The sequence below is a fragment of the Pteronotus mesoamericanus genome, unplaced genomic scaffold, assembly GCF_021234165.1.
Source record: "Pteronotus mesoamericanus isolate MK-2021 breed Mesoamerican mustached bat unplaced genomic scaffold, CSHL_Meso_final scaffold_21, whole genome shotgun sequence".
Taxonomy (NCBI): domain Eukaryota; kingdom Metazoa; phylum Chordata; class Mammalia; order Chiroptera; family Mormoopidae; genus Pteronotus; species Pteronotus mesoamericanus.
The window spans coordinates 26,300,657-26,321,955 of NW_026555310.1; the positions used below are offsets into that span (position 1 = coordinate 26,300,657).

The 21,299-nt window shown below is 36.3% G+C and overlaps 1 protein-coding gene across 1 annotated transcript in view; it reads right to left on the minus strand.

Moving 5' to 3' along the window:
* The window catches only part of PTPRO (protein tyrosine phosphatase receptor type O), a 196,335-nt gene that overhangs the window by 43,050 nt on the left and 131,986 nt on the right, over positions 1 to 21,299 (minus strand). The window contains 6 exon segments of the mRNA XM_054590802.1: positions 536 to 675; positions 13,601 to 13,721; positions 14,462 to 14,613; positions 17,931 to 18,042; positions 18,966 to 19,159; positions 19,503 to 19,623. Coding sequence (XP_054446777.1) covers positions 536 to 675; positions 13,601 to 13,721; positions 14,462 to 14,613; positions 17,931 to 18,042; positions 18,966 to 19,159; positions 19,503 to 19,623 — 840 coding nt within the window.

The following is a 21,299-nucleotide window of genomic DNA, read 5'->3' on the forward strand; positions in this document are numbered from 1 at the left end:
TAGATAGACATGCTTCTTTTCAGGTCTCTTAGTAATATGAACCTCTCCTGTGGCACTTGGTTAACTTTAATTATTTTTAGACTGCTGCAATATCCATAACTGTATGAAAAATATTTTTGAAGACAAATATTCATTCTATCACTTGTGTTCCATACAGCGACTTTCACAAAACTGGCAATCAGATCATATTAAATTATGTTTTACGTGGCAGTGTCTTTATCCCCTCAAGGAACTGAATGTCCAATAGGAAAAATTAACCACTTTAATTCTTCAGTATGAACCAGAGTGGCTAAGGTTTAAGGGCAAAAGAAAAATACAAAGATGAAAATAAACTTGGCAACTTAGCAAGTTGGTTCTCTTAATATATTTTGGGCTTTTTCTAAGCCTATTGTTAATTTCTATCACTGAAACACCAAAGCATAAATGAACAGTTTTCCTTTTCTATAGTTCAAAGACATTAAAGATTTTTATTTAGCTTAGATAATTAGACTTAATCAAAATTAACTAAGAAAAAGAAAATCAACATGTACAGTACCTGGAGCTTTGTTTCCTGACTAGAGCCCATTTGTTGACAGAAGACTTCAAAGAAATCAGCTACTCCCTCTTCCACCCACAGCAAAGTCACTGAAGTCTGGGTTTTATTCACTGCAAAGAGTGATTTTGGAGGAGCCGGTTCTGAGCAAAGAAAAAGTTTAAAAAATTTAATTCAATTTAACACATTCTTTCTTCTTTTATTGATCATCAGGATAACATAGCTAAAAAAAATTTTCAAAATTAGGTAATGAAGACTGCCACAGAGGTTTTCTATTTCTTTTGAAATATGTCCTTTCACAAAGACCATCATCTAACTGCCTTTTTTTCCTCTTCTATTTGATACTTCTCTTTTTTGGAACACTTCTGTTTTCTACTTCAGGTTTATTATAGACATAATCTATTAATAGTTGTTATGCATCAACACTGGAGTTAGCATTGCCTGATAATCCAGAACTTTATGGGTGAGAAACAAAAATCTGTACTTAAAAGGCTGAGAAAAATAAAAAAGTGACGTGTGTGCTCCCTACTAAGAGAGAGATTCAACCTGGTGCTTAGCCAACAACCTGTCTTCCTTTCTCTGGAGACTATTTAAAAAAATTTAGTTAGGAATGACTTACTGAAAATATAGTCAGAATTAAAAGGGGTGAACCTAAATAGATAGTATTAGATAGTAATAGATAGTATTTTCTTGTTAAAAGAAAAAGATGTATGAAACAAAAACAGACTCACAACTACAGAGAACAGACTGATGGTTGTCAGAGGGGAGGGGGTTGGGAGACTGGATGAAAAATGTGAAGGGGTTGAGAAGCACAGATTGGTAGTTACAAAATAGTAATGGGGATGTAAAGTACAGTATAGAAAATACAGTCAATAATATCATAATTACTAGGTATGGTGTCAGGTGGGTACTGAAAATATCGGGGGAGCACTTGGTAAAGTATATGATTGTCTAACCACGGTGCTGTACATCTAAAACTAATACAAAATAATATTGAATATAAACTGTAACTAAACAAATTTTTAAAACAAATAAAGATTGATGGAAAGGGGCTGGATGTTTAATAAAATGTTACAGAACTGATTTCTTTGTCTTATTCTTTTCGACATTTTATCTTGATCAATAAATTAATTAATTAGTCACGTCAGCCATGATGTCCAGGTCCTTTTTAGTTAATTGAATCACTGAACTTGTTGGCTTGAGACCAAACCCCGGCCTGTTCCCCAGTTCTCGGAAGTGATCTGCTGTCTTGTTCCTCATTCCTGAATCTCAGCTGATCCCCTCCCTGGGCTGCTGTCCTTGGGGTGTTGCCTTTCTTTTGATGACCCCTGGTATATAAAGTGCTATCCCTGAACCCAAGCTCTTAAGCCGGGGTGCCTGTTACCTGCTGTCAGACCTGCTTTACATTGGACATATCATATCCTGCTGTTGGGTCCACATGACAGCATACTCTGCCCATCTGCGTGTCCCTGTCAGACATTTACTCCCATTGTTTACTTGTTACTTGGATTTCTTTTTATTATCTGCCCCACTTTCTCAAGTAATCTCAAGTTCCTGGCTTTTAGATGTACTTGAAAAAGCCCTGGAGGCCATTTAACTCCTTTGACAGGCATATGTCTTTGTGTGGGAAGGGTTAGGTCTTCTTTGTAGAATGTCATCATCATGGTCTTGTCCAGGACCAAGAAATATGTCAGGATCCTTTTTGACATGATTTATTGCAAGTAACCTAAATTTGTGTTCAACTAAAATGAAGCTTTTGATCTATCCAGAGGCACCTTGACAAGGTTAGGCAGAAGAGCTGAAGGAGGAAAGAGAAGAGCTAGTCTTGGGCAAGAATAATTCACAATAGATGTCATGACCCTTTTCTCATTTGCAGTGAACTGTCTACTTCTCTAGACATTGTATTGCCTCTTTTCCCTTCTGATGAAGACTGTTGATAAAACTCAGAGGCCACCTTCCACATTCCACATCCTTCATAACTGTCACTGTTAATAGGATTATGAGTCAGAGAATAAGTCCTCTGGTGATTCTGATTTGGGTAGAATTTGGATCTTTGGAAGCAAGTATGAGGTTGTCTGGGGCACAAATGAAAGACTGGTTAGGCTGAGCCTGGGTTACTTCTTTTTAAAAAATATATACCACTGAAGAGTGCATCTCTTGGACAATGATTATAATCCCTGGGACATCTATATATTTTTTTCTGATGGGTAGATAAAATCAGTTTAGCTATCTGATATATAGAACATTGCCCAAATTTGAATGTCTAGAGCTGACTTTTTTATACATGTATTTCTATTCTATCCCCTGTGCTTACTCAAATATCTCACTATTACCTCAAACTCTGGACAAAATGGAACCTGGAGTCCTTGTCTTCCCACAAATCAATTCTAATTTCCAACTCCTCCTGATTCTCTCAAGAGTATCATCATTCTTTCAACCATCTAAGCTGACAGTTTTGAGGCTCTCCTCCTGCTTCTCAGGTCTGGATGGCATATCTTTTAATAATTCTTGTTATCTCTTCCTTTTGTCTATTCTTTTCACTATGTTGTAGGCTTTGTCATCACACTTATCAATCATTACAGTAGTCCCTTACTCCTTTTCCCTGCTTCTAATTGGCGTCTTCATTTGTCAATGTTGGCTCAAGTCACTTTAAAACACCCCTTTGCTCATGTTAGATCCTATCTGCACCAGGATTGCAGTGATTTTCAACCTTTTTCATCTCATGGTACATGTAGACTAATTACTAAAATTTTTCAGCACACCCAAAAATATATATATTTTTGCCAACCTGACAAATTTTGATTGATAATTTTGATTTATTCACGCTGGACAGCTATTGTGTTGGCAATTGTCATTTTTTTTATTGATAATCTAAGGGAAAAGAGGTCAGTGACCGTGACTAAAGAGTCATGTATTGTATATTTTAAAAATTCTTGTGGCATACTGGTTGAAAATCATTGATCTATTGTGACCAATGTCTGCTGTGTCAAATCCAAATAAGCCAAGTTTTATAAAGATCCTGCTTGCATTGGCCACATGCTACCTCTCTGGCTTAACCACCACCTGTCTTTCACAGATATGCTGCTCCCAGTGAAGCCAGTTTTCTCACTGAGCATCATACAGGCAGTACCCTGTCTTAATTCATGTATTTCCCCTCATTGTATTCTTTGGGCACAATAAGGTCTTAACTCCTCCTTGAAGCTTTACCACATGACACTCTCTTGATGATCCATCCCACCTCTGATCTTCTATTGCTATTAATTATTTCCTATCTGACCTAAATGAGTAAAGTTCTGATTCTTCTATGCCTTACTGGATTGCTTAAGAACATGAGCCATGTGTTATAAATACATTATATTGTCTTCACCTTGAACTAGCCACCTGCAGAAACTCAATATATATTCTCTGTCACAGATTTAAAACATAGGTCAAGATTCATTACCCAGGGGTATTAGAATTCAAGCATCAGTCAAGACCAGACACACTGGGGTTGAATTTTGATATTCTTTGCCTTTTTATAGTGATCATGTTTATAAAAATCATCAGCTTTCAGTGGCAGAGTTAGGAAATATGCCTTGGATATTGGAGTAAGGTTTTATTTTGATCTGGCTGAGAATGTGGATCTAAGAAATAGCTAAACATTGTTTATTATAAATATTATTAATTTCATATGATAAGGAATACAATTACACACAAGAACCTTTTTATTGGTCTCTGCCTTCCAAAACTGTATTTCCGCAAAATTCGTATGTTGAAGCCCTAACCCCCAGCACTTCAAAATGTGATCGTAATTAGAAGTAGGGCCTTTCCAGATGTGACTAAGTTAAAATGAGGCTATTAGGGTGGGCTCTAATCCAATATGACTGGTGTCCTTAGAGGAAATATGGGCATAGAGACACCAAATATGAATGGTTACAGAAACTACCATGTGAGGACACAACTAGAAAGAGGTCATTTGCAAGCCAAACAGAGAAGCCTCAGGAAAACCAAAACTTGCCAACACATTGGTCATAGATTTCTAGCTTCCAGAACCATGAGAAAATAAATTTCTATTGGTTAGGCCACCCAATCTGTCATATTTTATTATGGCAGCTCTAGCAAACAAAGTAATACAGTCTTTTATTGTTCAAAATATCAAATATAATCTAGCTCATAAAGGAGAGGGATAGGAGTACCTTGTTCCTAGTATAAAGAGTGGATGGACTTTAAGATAATGTATATAAAAACACTTTATATAATATAAAGAATCATGTAGCTATTAGTTATAGAACATCTTTTGATTATCACTTTCCATCTCTTTATATCACATTTTAAATCTTAACTTGTTCAAAATTGCCCTGCTCCATAACATCAGATTTCTTTTGGTTAAAATAATTTCAGAGTCTATGATACTTGATGTGAGAAACCTATGGATACAGGTAAAATAGGTAGATTATTGTTACAAAACAGGGTGTAGATATAGGGTTGTTTGCTTTTAAGTACACTCGAAAAGCTTTCTCGCATTGCTGGTGTTACAATCAACTATCTGGCCCTCTCCCCTTCCTTCTCTTCTCTCCTCTTCAGTGCCTCTGCTATATGAGTTGGCAGTTCAACCTAATTTTATAAGGAAATCTAGTACCATTCACAGAGCATGGGGCAGACTGGAAAGCTGAAAAGCTATCTTTACCATTTAATTTAGATTGGATTAGGAGAGGCTCAAACTGTTGCTCAGGCTCTCTGGGGAGTGAAGGTGACCTTGGATGAAATACAAGCTAGTGTCTGATTCTCATTCTCTGCTCTGGCGGCAAATCTCTTATTTCCTAAGGAATTCCAAAGGGAGCCAGGTGTAATATTTAGCCTTGGAGCAGAGCAGAAAGTATTTATTGCTTAAAATCCGTCTTTCTCTGACAGCTATTACCTTGTTTCTTATTTTAATGTGACCCATTAGTTTAGCTGCTGGTAGAATGATGTTAATGAGGTCAGGATTATATCCATGAGGGCCAACTAGATTCTTTCTGCTTGCATTTCATACCTCTAAACTCGGTGAGTCATTTTACAAATGTGTGGCATTGGCGATAGGGGAATTCAATAGAAAAGCATTGTAAAAATGATCGACCGTGGCAAAATCTATTTTTAATCCTCAGCCTCACTGACAGCAATTCGCTAGTATCATAATGTACAAAGACTGATCTTTAACATCTACATTTTAAGTCTTTAAAGTCTATTTTTATTTTCTTTAACTCAGGCAGTTCCGCCTTAAGCAGAATAAGCTGTATAAACTTGGCTAAAAAAAGCCCCTGTGACTTCAGTAGCGTAAACTGCATAAATTATGTTCAACTTGGTTAAAACATCTGCAAAATAAAGCTCTATTAAAAGAAAAAAGAGAGGTAGAGAAATTATTGAGGGTGAGTTAAGATTGATATGCAACAAAATTAAGAAGAGGGAAATTATATTAAAGAGCAAGAAACTTTTGTTAGAACCAAAGTTTATTAGGCCTATTCTCCTGTTGACTTTGAGAGATTCTCTTTCTAGATACATTTAATAAGTAATTAGACCATTTAAAAACAACACTGGGAAATTTTTTAAAAATCAGGAAAATATTTAACATTAAATTATAATTAGACCCTGTTCAAACAAAACAAACTTTCTTCAGGTATTAGAAATATTTGTCTTTCCACTGCATTTTAAAGAAAGTCTTTATGGCTTACTGATAGCAAATATAACATCCCCTCTGTGAATTACTAGGTGTGTTTTTGGTTTTACCAATGTATGTAACTTCTAAAGATTGGTAGAATTTTTCAGAGAAAACTCTCACTTAAATTTATTAGTTTCAAAACAAAATGTCTGACTTCTTTTTTTTTTCTTTTTTTGCTCCAGGGATATGTGTTTTTAGTTAGCATTTTTCTGCAGTCAGGGATTACATATTGCAAAATTCTTAGAACAAGATCACTGGTCTTATGGATCATTAACCTTGTTGCCTTTACTCTGAACTTATGTATGAATTACATTCTAAAAGGTGAAGGATCATCAAACAAAAGTTAATCCAGATTCTCATTTTATAGATGAGGCAACTGAAATCCAGAGGGCCTGAGCCACTTTTCTAAGGTAACATACCTTATCTGTGAAAACAAGAACTGGGATCCAAGCCTCTGTACCCCTACTTAAGGGTCCTTCTTACACTGGCTTCCTTCCCCCAAAATACGGGTGTTTTCCATTAATTTCCCTGTAACTGGGGATGATAAAACCTCATGAAAAGTTCCTATGCCCAGAAGACCAATTTATCCAGAGTGGGCACTTGCATTATGTATATAAATTAATGCAAAACATCACAATCACAGCGTTATGAGTCCATCATTCAGCTTCTTCTAATATATTCAAAGGAAACTTGTAAAGCATGCAAAGCACTTTATATGGACAGGAGAAGTACTTTAAAGGAAGTGTTAAAGTTGTGTGGCATGGTTGTGGGCAGCTGGCAAATTGCAGTGAAACTGAGAGACCGCAGTGGAAAATGGGAGCAATATATAAGCATATTAAGAGTGGTATCAGTTAGCCACAGGTACAGGAATGGAGCTATGGAACGTGACATGCCTGGCAGGCTAACCCAGAAAACAATGCCTGCATGGGGCTGCTGGCCATACAGGTCTGTATCAGAGGAGGAGCCCAGCAACGATCCTCTATAAACTTAAACAACACACATGCATTCATAAGAAGTCAATGGGAAAGCCTTCACAAACTCCCATCATCACTCCCACCCTATTCACCTACCCCATTCATGCCCATATACTCTATCGTTCGCCATCTTACTACAGAGTCACTCAGCCTAAGGCCACCTCCTCCACGCTGGCACCCTGGGCCATCTCCTCCGATCCAGTCAAGGGCATCTCTAACTATTCTATATCATCAATTTTCTGTTCTGTCAAATCATTCTGATTAGTTCATGGAAAAGCTGTTTCCACCTATTTAAGGAAAAAAAAAGAAAAAGAAAAACAAAACCCATCTAACAAATTAATACTCTTGGATCCTTTCCTTCAGCTCCTGCTCATTTTCTCTTATAACACTCCGCACAAGTTTAGTTCTTCCAGCTGGCTTCAGTCTTGAAATCCTTTTCATTATATTTTTCCCTCAGCACTCTACCTAAATCGGTCCTCTTCAAATTACCAGTGACTTATTGGCTGCATAGATCAGTGGTCAATTCTCATTTATTATCTTGACTTTGCAGGCTGACAAGTTGATCACTGTCTACTCACTGAAGCATTTTTTTCTGCTTGGCTCTTACTACATAACATTTTTCTGTTCCTCTATATTTCACTGGTCACTCTCCTTTCTTTTTCTTTCTTTCTTTCTTTCTTTCTTTCTTTCTTTCTTTCTTTCTTTCTTTCTTTCTTTCTTTCTTTCTTTCTTTCTTTTTCTTTCTTTCCTTCTTCCTTCCTTCCTTCCTTCCTGCCTTCCTTCCTTCCTTTTTCTTTCTTTCTTTCTTTCTCTTTCCTTCCTTCCTTCTTTCTCCTCCCTCCCTCCCTCCCTCCCTCTTTCTTCCTTCCTTCCTTCCTCCCTTCCTTCCTTCCTTCCTTCCTTCCTTCCTTTCTTTCTTTTCTTTTCTTTTCTTTCACTGATTCTTGCTCACCACTTTGACTTCTTAAGGTTGGAGTGCTTCTGGGTTTAGTCCTTGAATAGCTTTCTTTTTTTTTTTTACTCACTCCTCCATAACCGCATCAAGTCAGTTTTCTGACTACCCTCAAATGTATACTTCTAATCCTGAAGTCTCCAAGCTCCTACTGCTACCCAGTGTCTGTTTTTCAATGCTTAATTAACACTTTCAAATGACGGCACATCCAAACCTGACTTCTGATCTTTCCCCCAAACCTGCCTGTGCCAAAATTTTTACCAACTCAATAAATAGTATCTCCATTCTCCCAATTGCACAGAACTCAGGTCTCAGGTCTTGGCATCCCTCTAGACTTCTTTCATTCATTATAGGCAGCATCAAGATTTATCAGCAGATTCTCTCAACTCTAATTTCAAAATAAAATTTTCATCACCATCATGACTACCATCTTGATCCAAGCAAGAATAATCTCCTATCTGGAAAGATTCAAGAGCCTCTTAACTTTTAGATGACCATATAATTTATCAAAAGTGTCCAAATTTAAATACTTTGGGGGAAGGAAAGGACTGCTAAAAAGGATTACCACTTTTTAACTGATCCATAACAGATGTAAACTGGTGTTTGAGACAACGGGGATGTACTGTAATCTTATCTGCCTGCCTTTACCCTCACCTCTGAACAGCCTATTCTCACCAAAGTGATCCTATGACACTTGCCAGGTCATGTGACTTCCCTGCTTAAACCATCCAGTGGAGTGTCATCTTACTCAGAGTGGAATGCCTTTTGAATGACCCTTCATTATCTGCTGTGTTGTTACCTTTGGGTCCTATTATTTGCCACTCTTCTTATTTACTCCACTTCGGCCACACAGCCTTCCTGATTTTTCTTCAAACTTGCCAGGCACACTGCTGCTTCCGGAGCTTTGCACTGGTGGTTCCCTCCCTGGTATCCACTTGGCTCACTCCTTCTTCAAGGTTTTGATTGAAATATCATCTTTACAGTGAAGCTTACCCTGTTCTACTATGAAATTGCACCCTTACCCTCCATAACACTTCCTCCTTTTCTGCTTCATTTTTTATAAATGTATCATTATTAGACATCCTATATTTAGTTTATCGTTCCCTTTTCTCTACTAGAATAAGGGTAGATGCCTCTGTCAGTGTGTTTATTTCTGTGCTCTCTACACATAGATCAATGAATAGCACATAATGAAGGCTAAATAAGTATTGCTTTTTAAAAAGTATAGTACCTTAATTATTTTATTAACTTCTTTTAATTGATGGGATATATATATATATTTCACACTTCCATTTTTTCTCACTTTCTTCTTCTTTCCCTCCATTAATTCTTCCTTCCTCCTTTCCTTCTCTCTGTGCTTCATTGACAAAATTTATTCACATTCTTATTTTATTGAACTCATTTTCTTTTTGGTGGTGATAAGGTGGATAACAAATTAGTCACTTATTAGGAGCATATTTAAGAAAAGTATGGGTACAGGGAGAGGAACTTTAGTGTACTGTGACTCAAAACACTTAACTCACTTTTACCAAAAATAAGGACTGTGTATATCCAAGCAACTATTTCAAAAATTATAAATTCAATGACTTCAGCATAAGAATAAACAGATTGTCTCAACTGGGAGTGAGACCCTGAAGGGAAATACCATGTAATGCCTGGACTTCTATACAGTTAGAAATTACATTTCATCCACATGTGTGTAACTATTTGTACTCTACTTAAATATTATGAAAAACAGATTCTAATATCCAAATTCCTAACATCTGAAAGTATTTTGATTCTTTTTTGTCTCTAGTCAAACTATGTTATAAAGATTTTTAATTGATATAAAATCTTTCATGACCGAGAGGAAGAAAATCAAGCTGATGTCATTAATACCTAAATTCTAGGACAGAAACAGAAATTCACACAAATGGGCGTGGTTAAATGTGTTAACAGAAAGCAGAAATTTTTATAAAAAACACATCCAAATCCAGGAAAATATAAGCAACAGATGGATAGAAAGTACTGAATCAGTGTTTCCAGATGCAGGCTCAGCAGTGGATCAAATTTCTCAAGTTTCCAGCTTGCTCAAGTGAAGACACTGCACTAAATTACAAATTTCTCCCAACCCTAAAGTTATCTAATTCCTTATCTTGAACCTGCCTGAACACGCCTATGATCAGGAAAAGACGGAAGTTTGACAATGGTAGTGTGTATATTCTGTCTTTCCGTTTTTCTCTGAGCCCATTAGTTGTTTCTTTCCATTTTCTTTTGGGGCTTCTCCTCTGCTCAGATTCTAAATGCTGGGGTGGTTCTTCTAGTCTAGACTCAGGCCTTCTCTTCTTTCTACTTACTGCTTTGGTGATCTGATCCAGATACCCTTACATTTATGTTTCCAGCCTAAAATCCTGTCCAAATCTCCAGACACTTATATCAATAATCTCTTTATTTGACAACAGCACTTGGATGTTTTCTCAATATTTTTATATACAAGGAAGAGGCCTTGATTCTCATCTAACCCCAAATTTACTTCTCTGCTTTTTTCCAGTCATTTCACTCTCAGCAAATTGCACCACTCTCCACCCTAGTTGGTCAAGAGCACAGCCTATGAATCATTCTTAATTTCCTCTTCTCTCATTTCCTATTTTCACTCCATCAGAAATTCCTGCGAACACCACCTCCAAAATAGCTCTTGAATTCTGTCCACTTTTCTCCATCTCCATTACTACCACTTTATTCACAGTTACCATACTTTCCCATGGCACATGTTTGATTTAGAATGCTGTTTTCAAAGCTAAGGACAAATAGTTCCTTAATTGGTCTCCCTACCTTCATTATTGACCCAACCATTCAATTTCCCTTGAACAACCAGAGGGATTATTTTAAATACAAGTCAGATTATTTATTTTAAATTCTCTCGATGGCTTCACATTACACTCAAAATAAAATCTCAACTGTATGCCTTTCAAGTCCTGTCAATAGCCTGGCCTCTGTCTATTCCCTCTGCCTGGGAAACCATTATGGTTTTTACTCAGACTCCCATGTAGTATGAGTATAATTGTACTAGTTAATGACTTCAAACCATACTTACTTGACAGATACATCATCCATAGTCACATAAAAGTGACAGTGAAGCACACAATAGGCCCAGTGAATACTATTTTGGTAAGATCACTTCTGAAGTTGCACTTTAGAGGGGACTAACAAATCCAGTGAATTGGATACAGTGACTAGGACCTGAGAATCACAACTCTGGGTAGTGATAAATCTTGGGAAAAGAAAGGCACAGGGAACATCAACATAATCTTTAAATAGTTCGATTTATCCAGAAATGAGTTTTAAACTGACATTCATATATAGACAAAAATTACACATAATGGTTGGAATTTATAAACAGGCTGTTCTTTCTTAACAGAAAGATTATGCAATGTTGGAAGCTGATAAATTCTACATTCCTATAATTCAAGTATAGACTGCCAGGGAAGGAGAGCAGATCGCCTGCAGTGCCCCAAAATAAACTCTACCAGAGATTCTCAACAGGGGCAGTACAGCCCCCTTGAGGGCATTTTGAAATATGCAGAAATTATTTTAATAGTCACAACGGAAGTTAACCGGACTTCTGTGAGCAGAGCACAGAAATACCACATCCTGCAACGACCAAGAAAGCGTCAAACAAAAAAATTGTCCTACATCCAATGTACCACGTGACTGTCTAATGTCACCAGAATAAATCCACTATAAATATAATTGCAAGTACTTTGCCATGTAATGATATCGGAAATTTTTTCAAGAAATTAATTAAAATAACTTAGAAGAAAACTGTCAGTAAGAAGGATATATACATGGAATTAAGATGCTATTTAAAAATTACTTCATAATTTACTTTTTCTGCTTAAAATGTCACGTATTTCCAACTACCTATTTAATTTTAAAGGGCTTCAATGCAAGAACTTAGTTTTTGCATGGCAAATATTAGACAAAAACATTAAGTCAGTGCAATGAATTGTACAGAGCTGCAACTATTGGGTAAACTAAGGAAAAATTATGTTTTCTTTTGTTTGGAATGTTCTAAGAGTTTTCTAAAGATACATCACTGTCAACCATGCTACTTATGGTATTTTAAGCTGCTAATAAAACATCCTGGATCAGTCTTTACTTACATTTGCACATATGAACATATACAGTAACAGTAGTGACTTAAAAGTCTTATGAATATACTCAGACACAGATTATAAATTAGCAGATATCTGAGTGATGTCAGTAAGTTGTATTAAGTGTTTTGAAAATATTTTATTGCCACTTTTATATTTTAATTTTTAACATACAAAATAAGGTCTCCACTGTGAAAATTACACTTTAAATTGAAATGTATTTATTTTGGGGGTTGGTACTCTTAAACCAATACTGTCCCATGAGGCCTACCACACGATTTTTGCCAGTCCATCTTCTTTTGCCTGCTGATGACTATATGATTATCATTTCTGAAGTAACTATCAGAAAATAAATGTATATCTCAATACATGGTAGATTGTTGAATGTAGAAGATGTGTTTGTGTTACATAGTATCATCTTAATTGTGTTTCATAATATAAAAAATTATTTTGATACCATACTACACAATAAGTTCTAGCTCATTTTCAAGAATATCATACTTTCTTAATTTTCCTTCATCTACAACCTAATATTTTTCTTGGCATGTTACCTCAACTTTAATTTAGGTTATTTCCCCCTTTCCTTTATTATATAAAAATACATCTTATCTCTTACTACTTAACTTTAGGTTTTAGTTCTAGAGTCAACCTGTACTTATGTTTGCTTAGTTATTTATAATGAATCAGTATGAACTTGTTCATTCCTTCATTTATTTTTATAGTTCTTACATAGAAGAACTACTGATCCTTTTACTTTATGAAACTCAAACTTATTCACATTAATAATGTGTAGTCATCGGGCAATTTCACTGTGATTTTTAGAAGGGCTATATATGAACATATACATAGGGTGTCCATATTCTTTTATTATAAATTATTTTATTTTACCTTTATTTTATGTTAGAGTTAGAACATTATATCAAATTTTTAAAAATACATGGGTTGTTTTACCTATGAATTTTAATACAAAGATACTGAAGTGAGCATTAATAGTTACATGAAAAGGGAATGGCTTCTGATAGTGTTGAGTGCACTGCATTAGAAAATCTCTAAGGCCCTTCCATTTCTAAAATCCTGAGACTCCCTAGTTCCTCTAACCTTACCATGAGTGATGAACACTCCTGTCTCCTTACAGTAAACATTGCCCTCACAGAAACTTATACTAAGATGAATGCACTCTTTTGGTAGTGTAAAATAACAATTTTGCCCTTATAAAAGAGAGTGAGCCATTTTTCTGTTATTTCCTTGAGTTGAGAAGACCATGCTAAACTGAGAAGTGCAAACACTAGTTTCCCCAGCATGATTATTTTCCACACAGCTGTGCATTCATCTTACCTAGCTTGACAAGGTGGAGTGTGGAGGTATTCCTTCCTCTTTCAGTACACGCAGTTACTGAGAGATTGTAGATATCTCCCGGAGGCAGACTGAGAATTGCAGTCATGACATTGCGTGTTACCTGCAAGATCATCAAAACCAAGGGCTGTAAACTCCTAATACACTGGAACTGTAACACCATTCTAAACAACTACAGGGCTCTCACAGACATGGCCTCTCTGCTCTGTGATACAGTCTACAATTGATTATGCCCTTATGAATATGCTATTTCCTCTAAAAATGATATAAATTCCCCATCGGAGCCAAATGCAAAGTAGCTCTAAACACATGTAATACATATCAAAGCATTTTTGCAATTAATTCCCTTGTTTGGAATAGGTAACCCTCCAAGATTTTCCCTTATACTCACAGCAAATTTTAGAAAGAAAATCTAATTATGACTAGAGACTTGGCTTCTTAACTAAAGACTGTATTTTCTAGCCTCCCGTGTAGCTACAAGAAATCATGTGACTCAAATCTGACCAATGAATTGTAAGTAGAAGTCACTTGGACAACTCATATTTAGTTTTGTTCACATCCGGTAAATGATGGGCTTTCATGTCCTCTCCTTCCCCCTCTGCAGGCTGGTATATGATGTATAATGAAAGTCCACCTCTGCAGAATGGAACTACATAGAGTGGCACCTGGGGCAACAAGAGAGGGAGAATCTGGACGGCTGGATGACCCCTTACTATCCTACCTTCAGAGCCTAATACAATGCCAACTGGCATACAAACATTTGTTTAATGTTTCAGTAAATTTTGCTTAATGGTTTTCCATAGTTTATGCAAGTGCCCGATATTGGGATTCAAAGAAACATACGCTCTTTTTAATTTTCTTCTTCCCTTCTGCAACAACCATCCAGTGCAGCATTCTAGAGTGGGAGAGGTCGGTTGTGTCATCCCCATATGTCCAACTTATATATAAGAGACTGTTGAAATACTCCACAGAAGTGATTTCTGGAGCAACTGGGGCTAAAAGGGAGGAAAGAAGAATACGTTAGTATAGGAGGCTACTAATCATTTAAGTAGTTACCAATAGAGCATGAAATCACATATAAAGTTGAAGAATTAACACGTGATGGTCCCGGGTATTCTTGGGACCCTGAGTACCACAGCGAAGGTAACTAGTACAAGGGGAGCATGTGTTTCCTGGGGTCTCACCTGTAAGGCTCAGACACGAGACAGTGCCATCTGAACCTGAGGATATCAAAACCTTTTAGATAAACTTCACAGTTACAAAATTCCTAAAATGTTCACTGGTTTGAGTATACTTATTGCATCAATAAATTAATTGTCCAGTATTGGTAAACTTATTTTCAGAGATGTACCGGAAACTCTGAGATCCTATAACAGTAAGCCTTTTTCACTGTGGTGCAGCAAAAGTGTTTATTGGAATAAAGGGCAGTAGGATCCTTGAGTAGAAGGGCAGAAAATGAATATCATTTCCATAAAATACAAGGCGACATCACTGGCAGTGTCTTAGTCAAAGCACTTTACAGACAAAGTAGGCTCTTAATAAACGCTGCTGAAGCAAGTATTAAGGGAAAGAAAAAAAGGTATTTTTATCATGCTGCAAAGTTAAATTCTAACACCGAGCTTATGAATTTATTTTATATTTTTATCCATGACACAGCATAAACCAACTAAAATATTTAAAGAAGAACTTTTACATATTATAAAGAATTATTTTCTTTAATATGCTACTGAAACTCAAAACATACATAATTAAAGATGCTTTGAAAGAATTATTCACCGACAAGGTTTGTAATAGATACAGTAAAAAGCACATTTCTGTTTGAAGTGAAATAGCAGTAACATTCCTATGTTTGACAATGAAATTTGAAATATCAACAATGTGTCTTAACAAGTAACACAAACCTGTATCATATTTCAGAATATTCTAATAAAGTATAATGACCCTGGCTCCTCTATATTCCTATGTACTTCATTATATACAACCACCTATACTTATGTTTCCTCAAAGGATATTTTCTCATGTTCTAATTCTTGTGAGGACAAGAAATATATTTAAAATGACAAACCCAGAAGTATGTATCTCCACTTCACATGTATTACACAAGATCTTCAGATATTTATACTGCCTGCTGTTACTCTGAAATCCAGCATAGTGCTGAAGGACCACAAGATGTCACTCTTTGTTTATTAAATATTATTTGGTAGACCAGCATAATTATGAACGTGACTTGCAGACAAAATATGTTGCCTAAGAATGATAGAAGACTCGATGTCTAATAAATTACACCTTATTCAAATATTTTGCTCCTTTTTCCTTTTATACCACATATTTTGGCAATTTGGGTCACAAGTAAAAGCACAGGAAAATGAAGTATGAGATCCTTATTTGCTTTAAAATTGAAAAGAGAGGAAAGGTCAAAAAAGAGCTAAAATTTTAACGAGTGTTAAAAATAAAACAGCTACCATTATGTTTTACTAATGATTTCAACTACATCATTTAATTCTCACAGTACCCTGTGGGATACTATGTCCATCTTACAAATGTAAGAATTGAGACCATCAGTATGAATATGCTTAAATAAGATTGTGGACCACCAATGGAAGCATGGCTTAGAAGTTTGTTGCAGGAAAAGATAAGAAATTACCAAAAGTCAACTTACTGAAGATAATAGACTGCTCACTTAGGCAAGTAGCTTATTGATTAATCACAGCTTTATGTATCCAGTATTCAGATTTGTTTTGTCAACCCAAGCTGTTATATAATGATCCTTGTCCAACCCCAGATTGGTTCCCACCTTTCCGAAGGCACACCTAGACCACGTGAGTCCGGAACCCCAAACCGCACTGATAGCAGTTCTTCTCCGACGCCGCCCTCGGAGACACTGCGCTGACCGGGAGGCAGTGTGCCACCTTGCTGCCCGGAGGGCTAACGCACCAAGTTTTGCTCTGTTAGCCAGTAGTTAGGTAATATTTTGAGTTTGACCAATGGGAAAATAGAAGTCTAGGATCACTAAGATAATTTGCTCAATGTTCTGAAGTTAGAAATGAGCAGAGGCAGCTCTGCTCATTCGAGTGTTTAGAGGGGACGTCGGAACTTTTTCCGGACATTTTCCAGACATCGCTGTCTGGGAAGAAGAGAATATTCTCAGAGAGTTCATTCCAATAAAGTTTAACTTACAAGTTATTTATACAGTGAAATTTAATTATAATAAATATATAATTTTTAATACAGTCAACAGCATGACATAAAGCTTGTTAAATTATGGTGTTTTCTCCTTTTTTGAGCAAAAGGGGAACACGAGGCATTGGCTAGTAAGCAAAAGTGATGAACTATATAAGTTAATTTTGTAAGAATCCACACATGATTAATTTCTCCCCTTTATATTTTAATTTATAAATTTCAACAGAACAAAGCTAGATGTCCAGTGAGAAAAACATTTTGCCAAAATTATTCTTCATCTAAAAATTTTTTTTCCTTTCTTTTTTCAGCACAACTCTAGTTATAGCCTTATAGTCCAAGCCAAAGTTCTTAAAAAATCTTAATTCAAACAACCAGGACTAATGTCTCTTTGATGAATTTCCCCTTCTCATTGTTACCTCTTATCACCTCTGCCATCTCTGCTACATGGTGATGAACTACATAATTTAAGGCTTCGAGATCGAACATGAACATTTTTTAAGTTACTTAAACTTTGTATTTTGCTAAGTAGCTCATTTAAGTGAGGCAATAATAGATAATAACAGAGAATAGATACTTTATCATCCCTGTTTTCCACATGGAAAAACTGAGGCTTAGAAAAGGCAACTTGCTCAAGGTTCTGTGTGGTATGCGGCAGAGCCGCGGTTCAAACCCAGGCCTACCTGCCTCCAAAGCCTGTTTAAATTCCTGCAGTGGACAGTACTGAGTCAGCCTGTGACTTTAGAAATGGCTTAATTAATAAGGACATGGAGGCACTCTCACAAATATAATCATCAAATGGGCGAAGGCAATTGAACGCAGAGTGAGGCGAAAAGGCTCTGCCTGCTACGTCTCTAGTTGAATCAATCTCCACCGGGGGCACATAGCTCAAGGGCAGTGACTCAGAAGAGAAATAAATCAAGGACAGCAACTCAGGATAAGAATAATAGTTTAATTTTTAAAGGCTATCATTTGAACAAATAATGAATTTTTGGACACAAGCATGTAATCTTCCATGAAACTGGAACTCAGTCAATCCTGAGTGCCTGAGTAGCACTTTCTGGAGATGGTCCCTTCAGAGCCACCGCAGAATAGTGTTTGCCCCTCAGAAAACTTTCTCCCCCACACCACTCACCTGTTATGAAGCTTATGGTGGAACTGTCACAGCAGCTCAGCTCTGGGTCTCCCCACGTCACCATGGTCACTCGAAAGTTGTAGTACCAGGCTGGTAACAGATTAGCTATTCTCTAAAAACAGCAAGAAGATAAAAGTCTAAGGGGGAAAATCATATTTTTAGAGTAGAGTTATTTTTACTAGGCCTTGAAGAGAATAAGTAATTTTAATTTTTTTATGTGCCATGTCATATTCACCAAATTTTCCATGGAAAAAACAAAAAAAAATCCCCTCTTTTTGTAATGAGGGGAGGTGTAAATAAAATGCTATACAAAAATGTAATGCAATTTTTAAAAGTGATTCAAAGCTATAGAGTCAACTATTTCCAATAATGGTTTTATTTTGCACTTTCCTAAGTTATGTTATGTGAGTGAAGTAGTATTTATTTGCAAGTGATTGTATGTACACATTTCCTTGTTTCTAAACCAAATGACCTTCAATGACTCTGTATTCTCTCAGGTTGGACCATAAGCACATGCTCTTGATGGGTGGCAATTACCAGAGTTGTCAACTGGGTGGAGGGCAATTGTACTTCAGGCGTGACCTGCACTTTACAAATTATTCACGTTTTAGAAAGAGCTGTCTTTACCTGCTCCCTAGTAGTGTAACATTATACATATTTAATTGATTTATAGATGTCAAGAATTGTCATCATTACAGTTAAGCAGTGTCAACCAGTCGTTAAATGATGAAAGGCAATCTTTTGTGTTTTCCTTCCCAGGAGCAGTAACAAACAATAAGTGCTTGATAGCGCTACTAAAATGTGGATTAACAAATAAACTCAACTATGGGTGAAAGCTAGTTCCACACAATTCTCTCTCTTCTTCAAAACAAACAAACAAAAAACCTAAAAATCCTAACAACAAAAGCAACCAAAAAAACCATGGTAGTAGCAAGCTACTTGTGTATATCTACAGACACTTTTGTGTCTGACGTTTGGTACATACAGGCATGTCTATTTACAGGAAAGTGTGTCAGGAGGTTAAGGAGAGATTACCACTGATGCAGTTAAGGAGACAGTCGCTGCTATTTCATAATAGGTTGTCCATTCTGATGTCATTGTCGTAGGATTGAAGTAAAACATTTCAACCACATATTTTCTGAACACTCCTAAATAAGGTCTGGTCCAGCTCAAAACTACTGCTGTAGGACCCAAGGGGTAGAGCATTAAATCCTTTATTCCAGTTGGAACTAAGAAGAAGGGGGAGGGGTGTGAAACAAAGAAAGCCAGGAAGAAGTGTTTAATATTTTGGCAATGGCTTCAAACTTCTATTTAATAACTTAAGTTTTCACTCTTGCATTATAATTATTAAAAACTAAGCATATTTGCCTCTGATCCCCTGCCCCCCACCAACAGTAAATGCTAGGGATGTCCACCAGCTATATAATTGTAATAGTTTATTACTCTGCAGGTAGGATATGCGGTGAACAAGAATGGGCCTCCCATATGTGATGATAATAACTTGAGCTTGGACATTGCACCCACCCAAACAATACTTAGATAAGGTTATTATTCTTGTAGCTGGCAACTTACCAATGGCAAATGTCACAGGATCTGAAGGTGGTCCAATCAAAGGGCCTTTCTTTAGGTACATCACAACCTGATACTGGGCACCGGGAACCAGATTTTCAATAATAGATTTGCTTGAGTTCACCTTTAAACCAGACACCCAATAGGAGTTCTTTAGAGCTGGGGTTTTAGTATGGGACACAGAGGATAACATTGTATTCAGAGACTCTTTGTGGAGCCCCAGATGCCTTTCAAATCCAGAATCCTTTACTCACGTGGGGGAAGGTCAGATTTCAAAATCAGGATGGTTTATAGTTTGTGTGAACACTGAAGGGGGCCCAGAACATTGAAATTCTATGGCTGGATTTAATAAGTCCTGGGAACTGCTTTATATCCATCAATGCCAATTGTAACTATGTACACAAGAGACACATCAGCCTCTAACTGTAATCAAATCAGCAATACCGTAAGGATAGTCTGATATCCTAAATTGTAGTGTCAGCTGATTACATACAAAGATCAGTGCAGGAATGCCCTTAATCCCTTGTCACTGAGAAGCATATAACATCTAATTATGGAGATGGAAGTGACTTTAGAAATTACCTAGTCCAAATTTCACATTTAATAGATCAAGAAAGTAAAACCAGAGAATGGCCAAGGTCACATATTTAGATTCAGTGGTGGGTCTAGAAACCTCGCTTGTGACTTTTAAAAACCACACTATAGACTGTGGCTAAGCAACAAGACAAAGCAGAAAACACTGGGCAAGGCTGCTGTGCCCCCATGAAATACTGTTGTTGAGAACATTTCTCATTGGATGAGCTCTTCTTTACTGTGTAAAAACAAAAAGAAAGAAAGAAAGAAACAAACAAAAAACTTTGGTTTTGTCACAAACACCATATAGAGAAAAACACTAAAAATGGATAGATAAATAAATCGTACCCATTCAAGTTTAGGTTGGTGTGCATAAGGAAAGATTATTATGAACGACATTCCTCTAACCTTGAGTACTTCTTATTTTAACAGTCTTAGCGGAGAGAACACAGGTTTTCTATTCAGGCTGCCTGAGATTAAATCTGGATCCTAGCCTCATAAACATGGAAATTTATTGATAATTTATAATTTTAATAATAATTCTTACCTTGGCTTCCTAATTGATAAACTATAGATAATACTATTATTTACCTTGTAGAGTTGTAAGAATGTTTAAGCCAAAATATTAAAAAAGTTCACTCTTATTACTCTACTTTTGGCCCCTAGATTGTATAAAATTATAACATTGCTGCAAAGGTTCATGACTCAGCAGAACACAACATATTGTTGACTGCTTATCTATGCCATAATTTTTAAAAATTTCATCAGTATTTTAAGCATAAACATACCAACTATGATGAACATACATATGATGAGGACAAATTTAAATTAACAGATACAACGTATGTACAGGGAAGACCAGATGCTAAGCTTTATGAACTTAATGTTCAAGTCAAATTTGTATGATTCCTAACATCTCTCACAGGATCCACCTACCGCAGAAATCAGTGGAGTTAGAGGAAGAGTAGGGGGCACTAGTGGTGAATCTTATGGATGATCTGGATGAGAAATAAAGCAATGATCCTGTGGCACAGTTGATGGTGGAGGCAAAAATAGGGAGAATGAACAATGAAATAGGGAAACATTATGTTAATTGCTAATGTGTTTGGCTTTAGAATCATGCTTATTTTTTAGCTGTATTTTGAATTTTCTGTTTAATGTAGTCACAGTACCACTGAATATAAAACTAAAAAAATATTATTATTATATTCTTTCTGGATAATGATT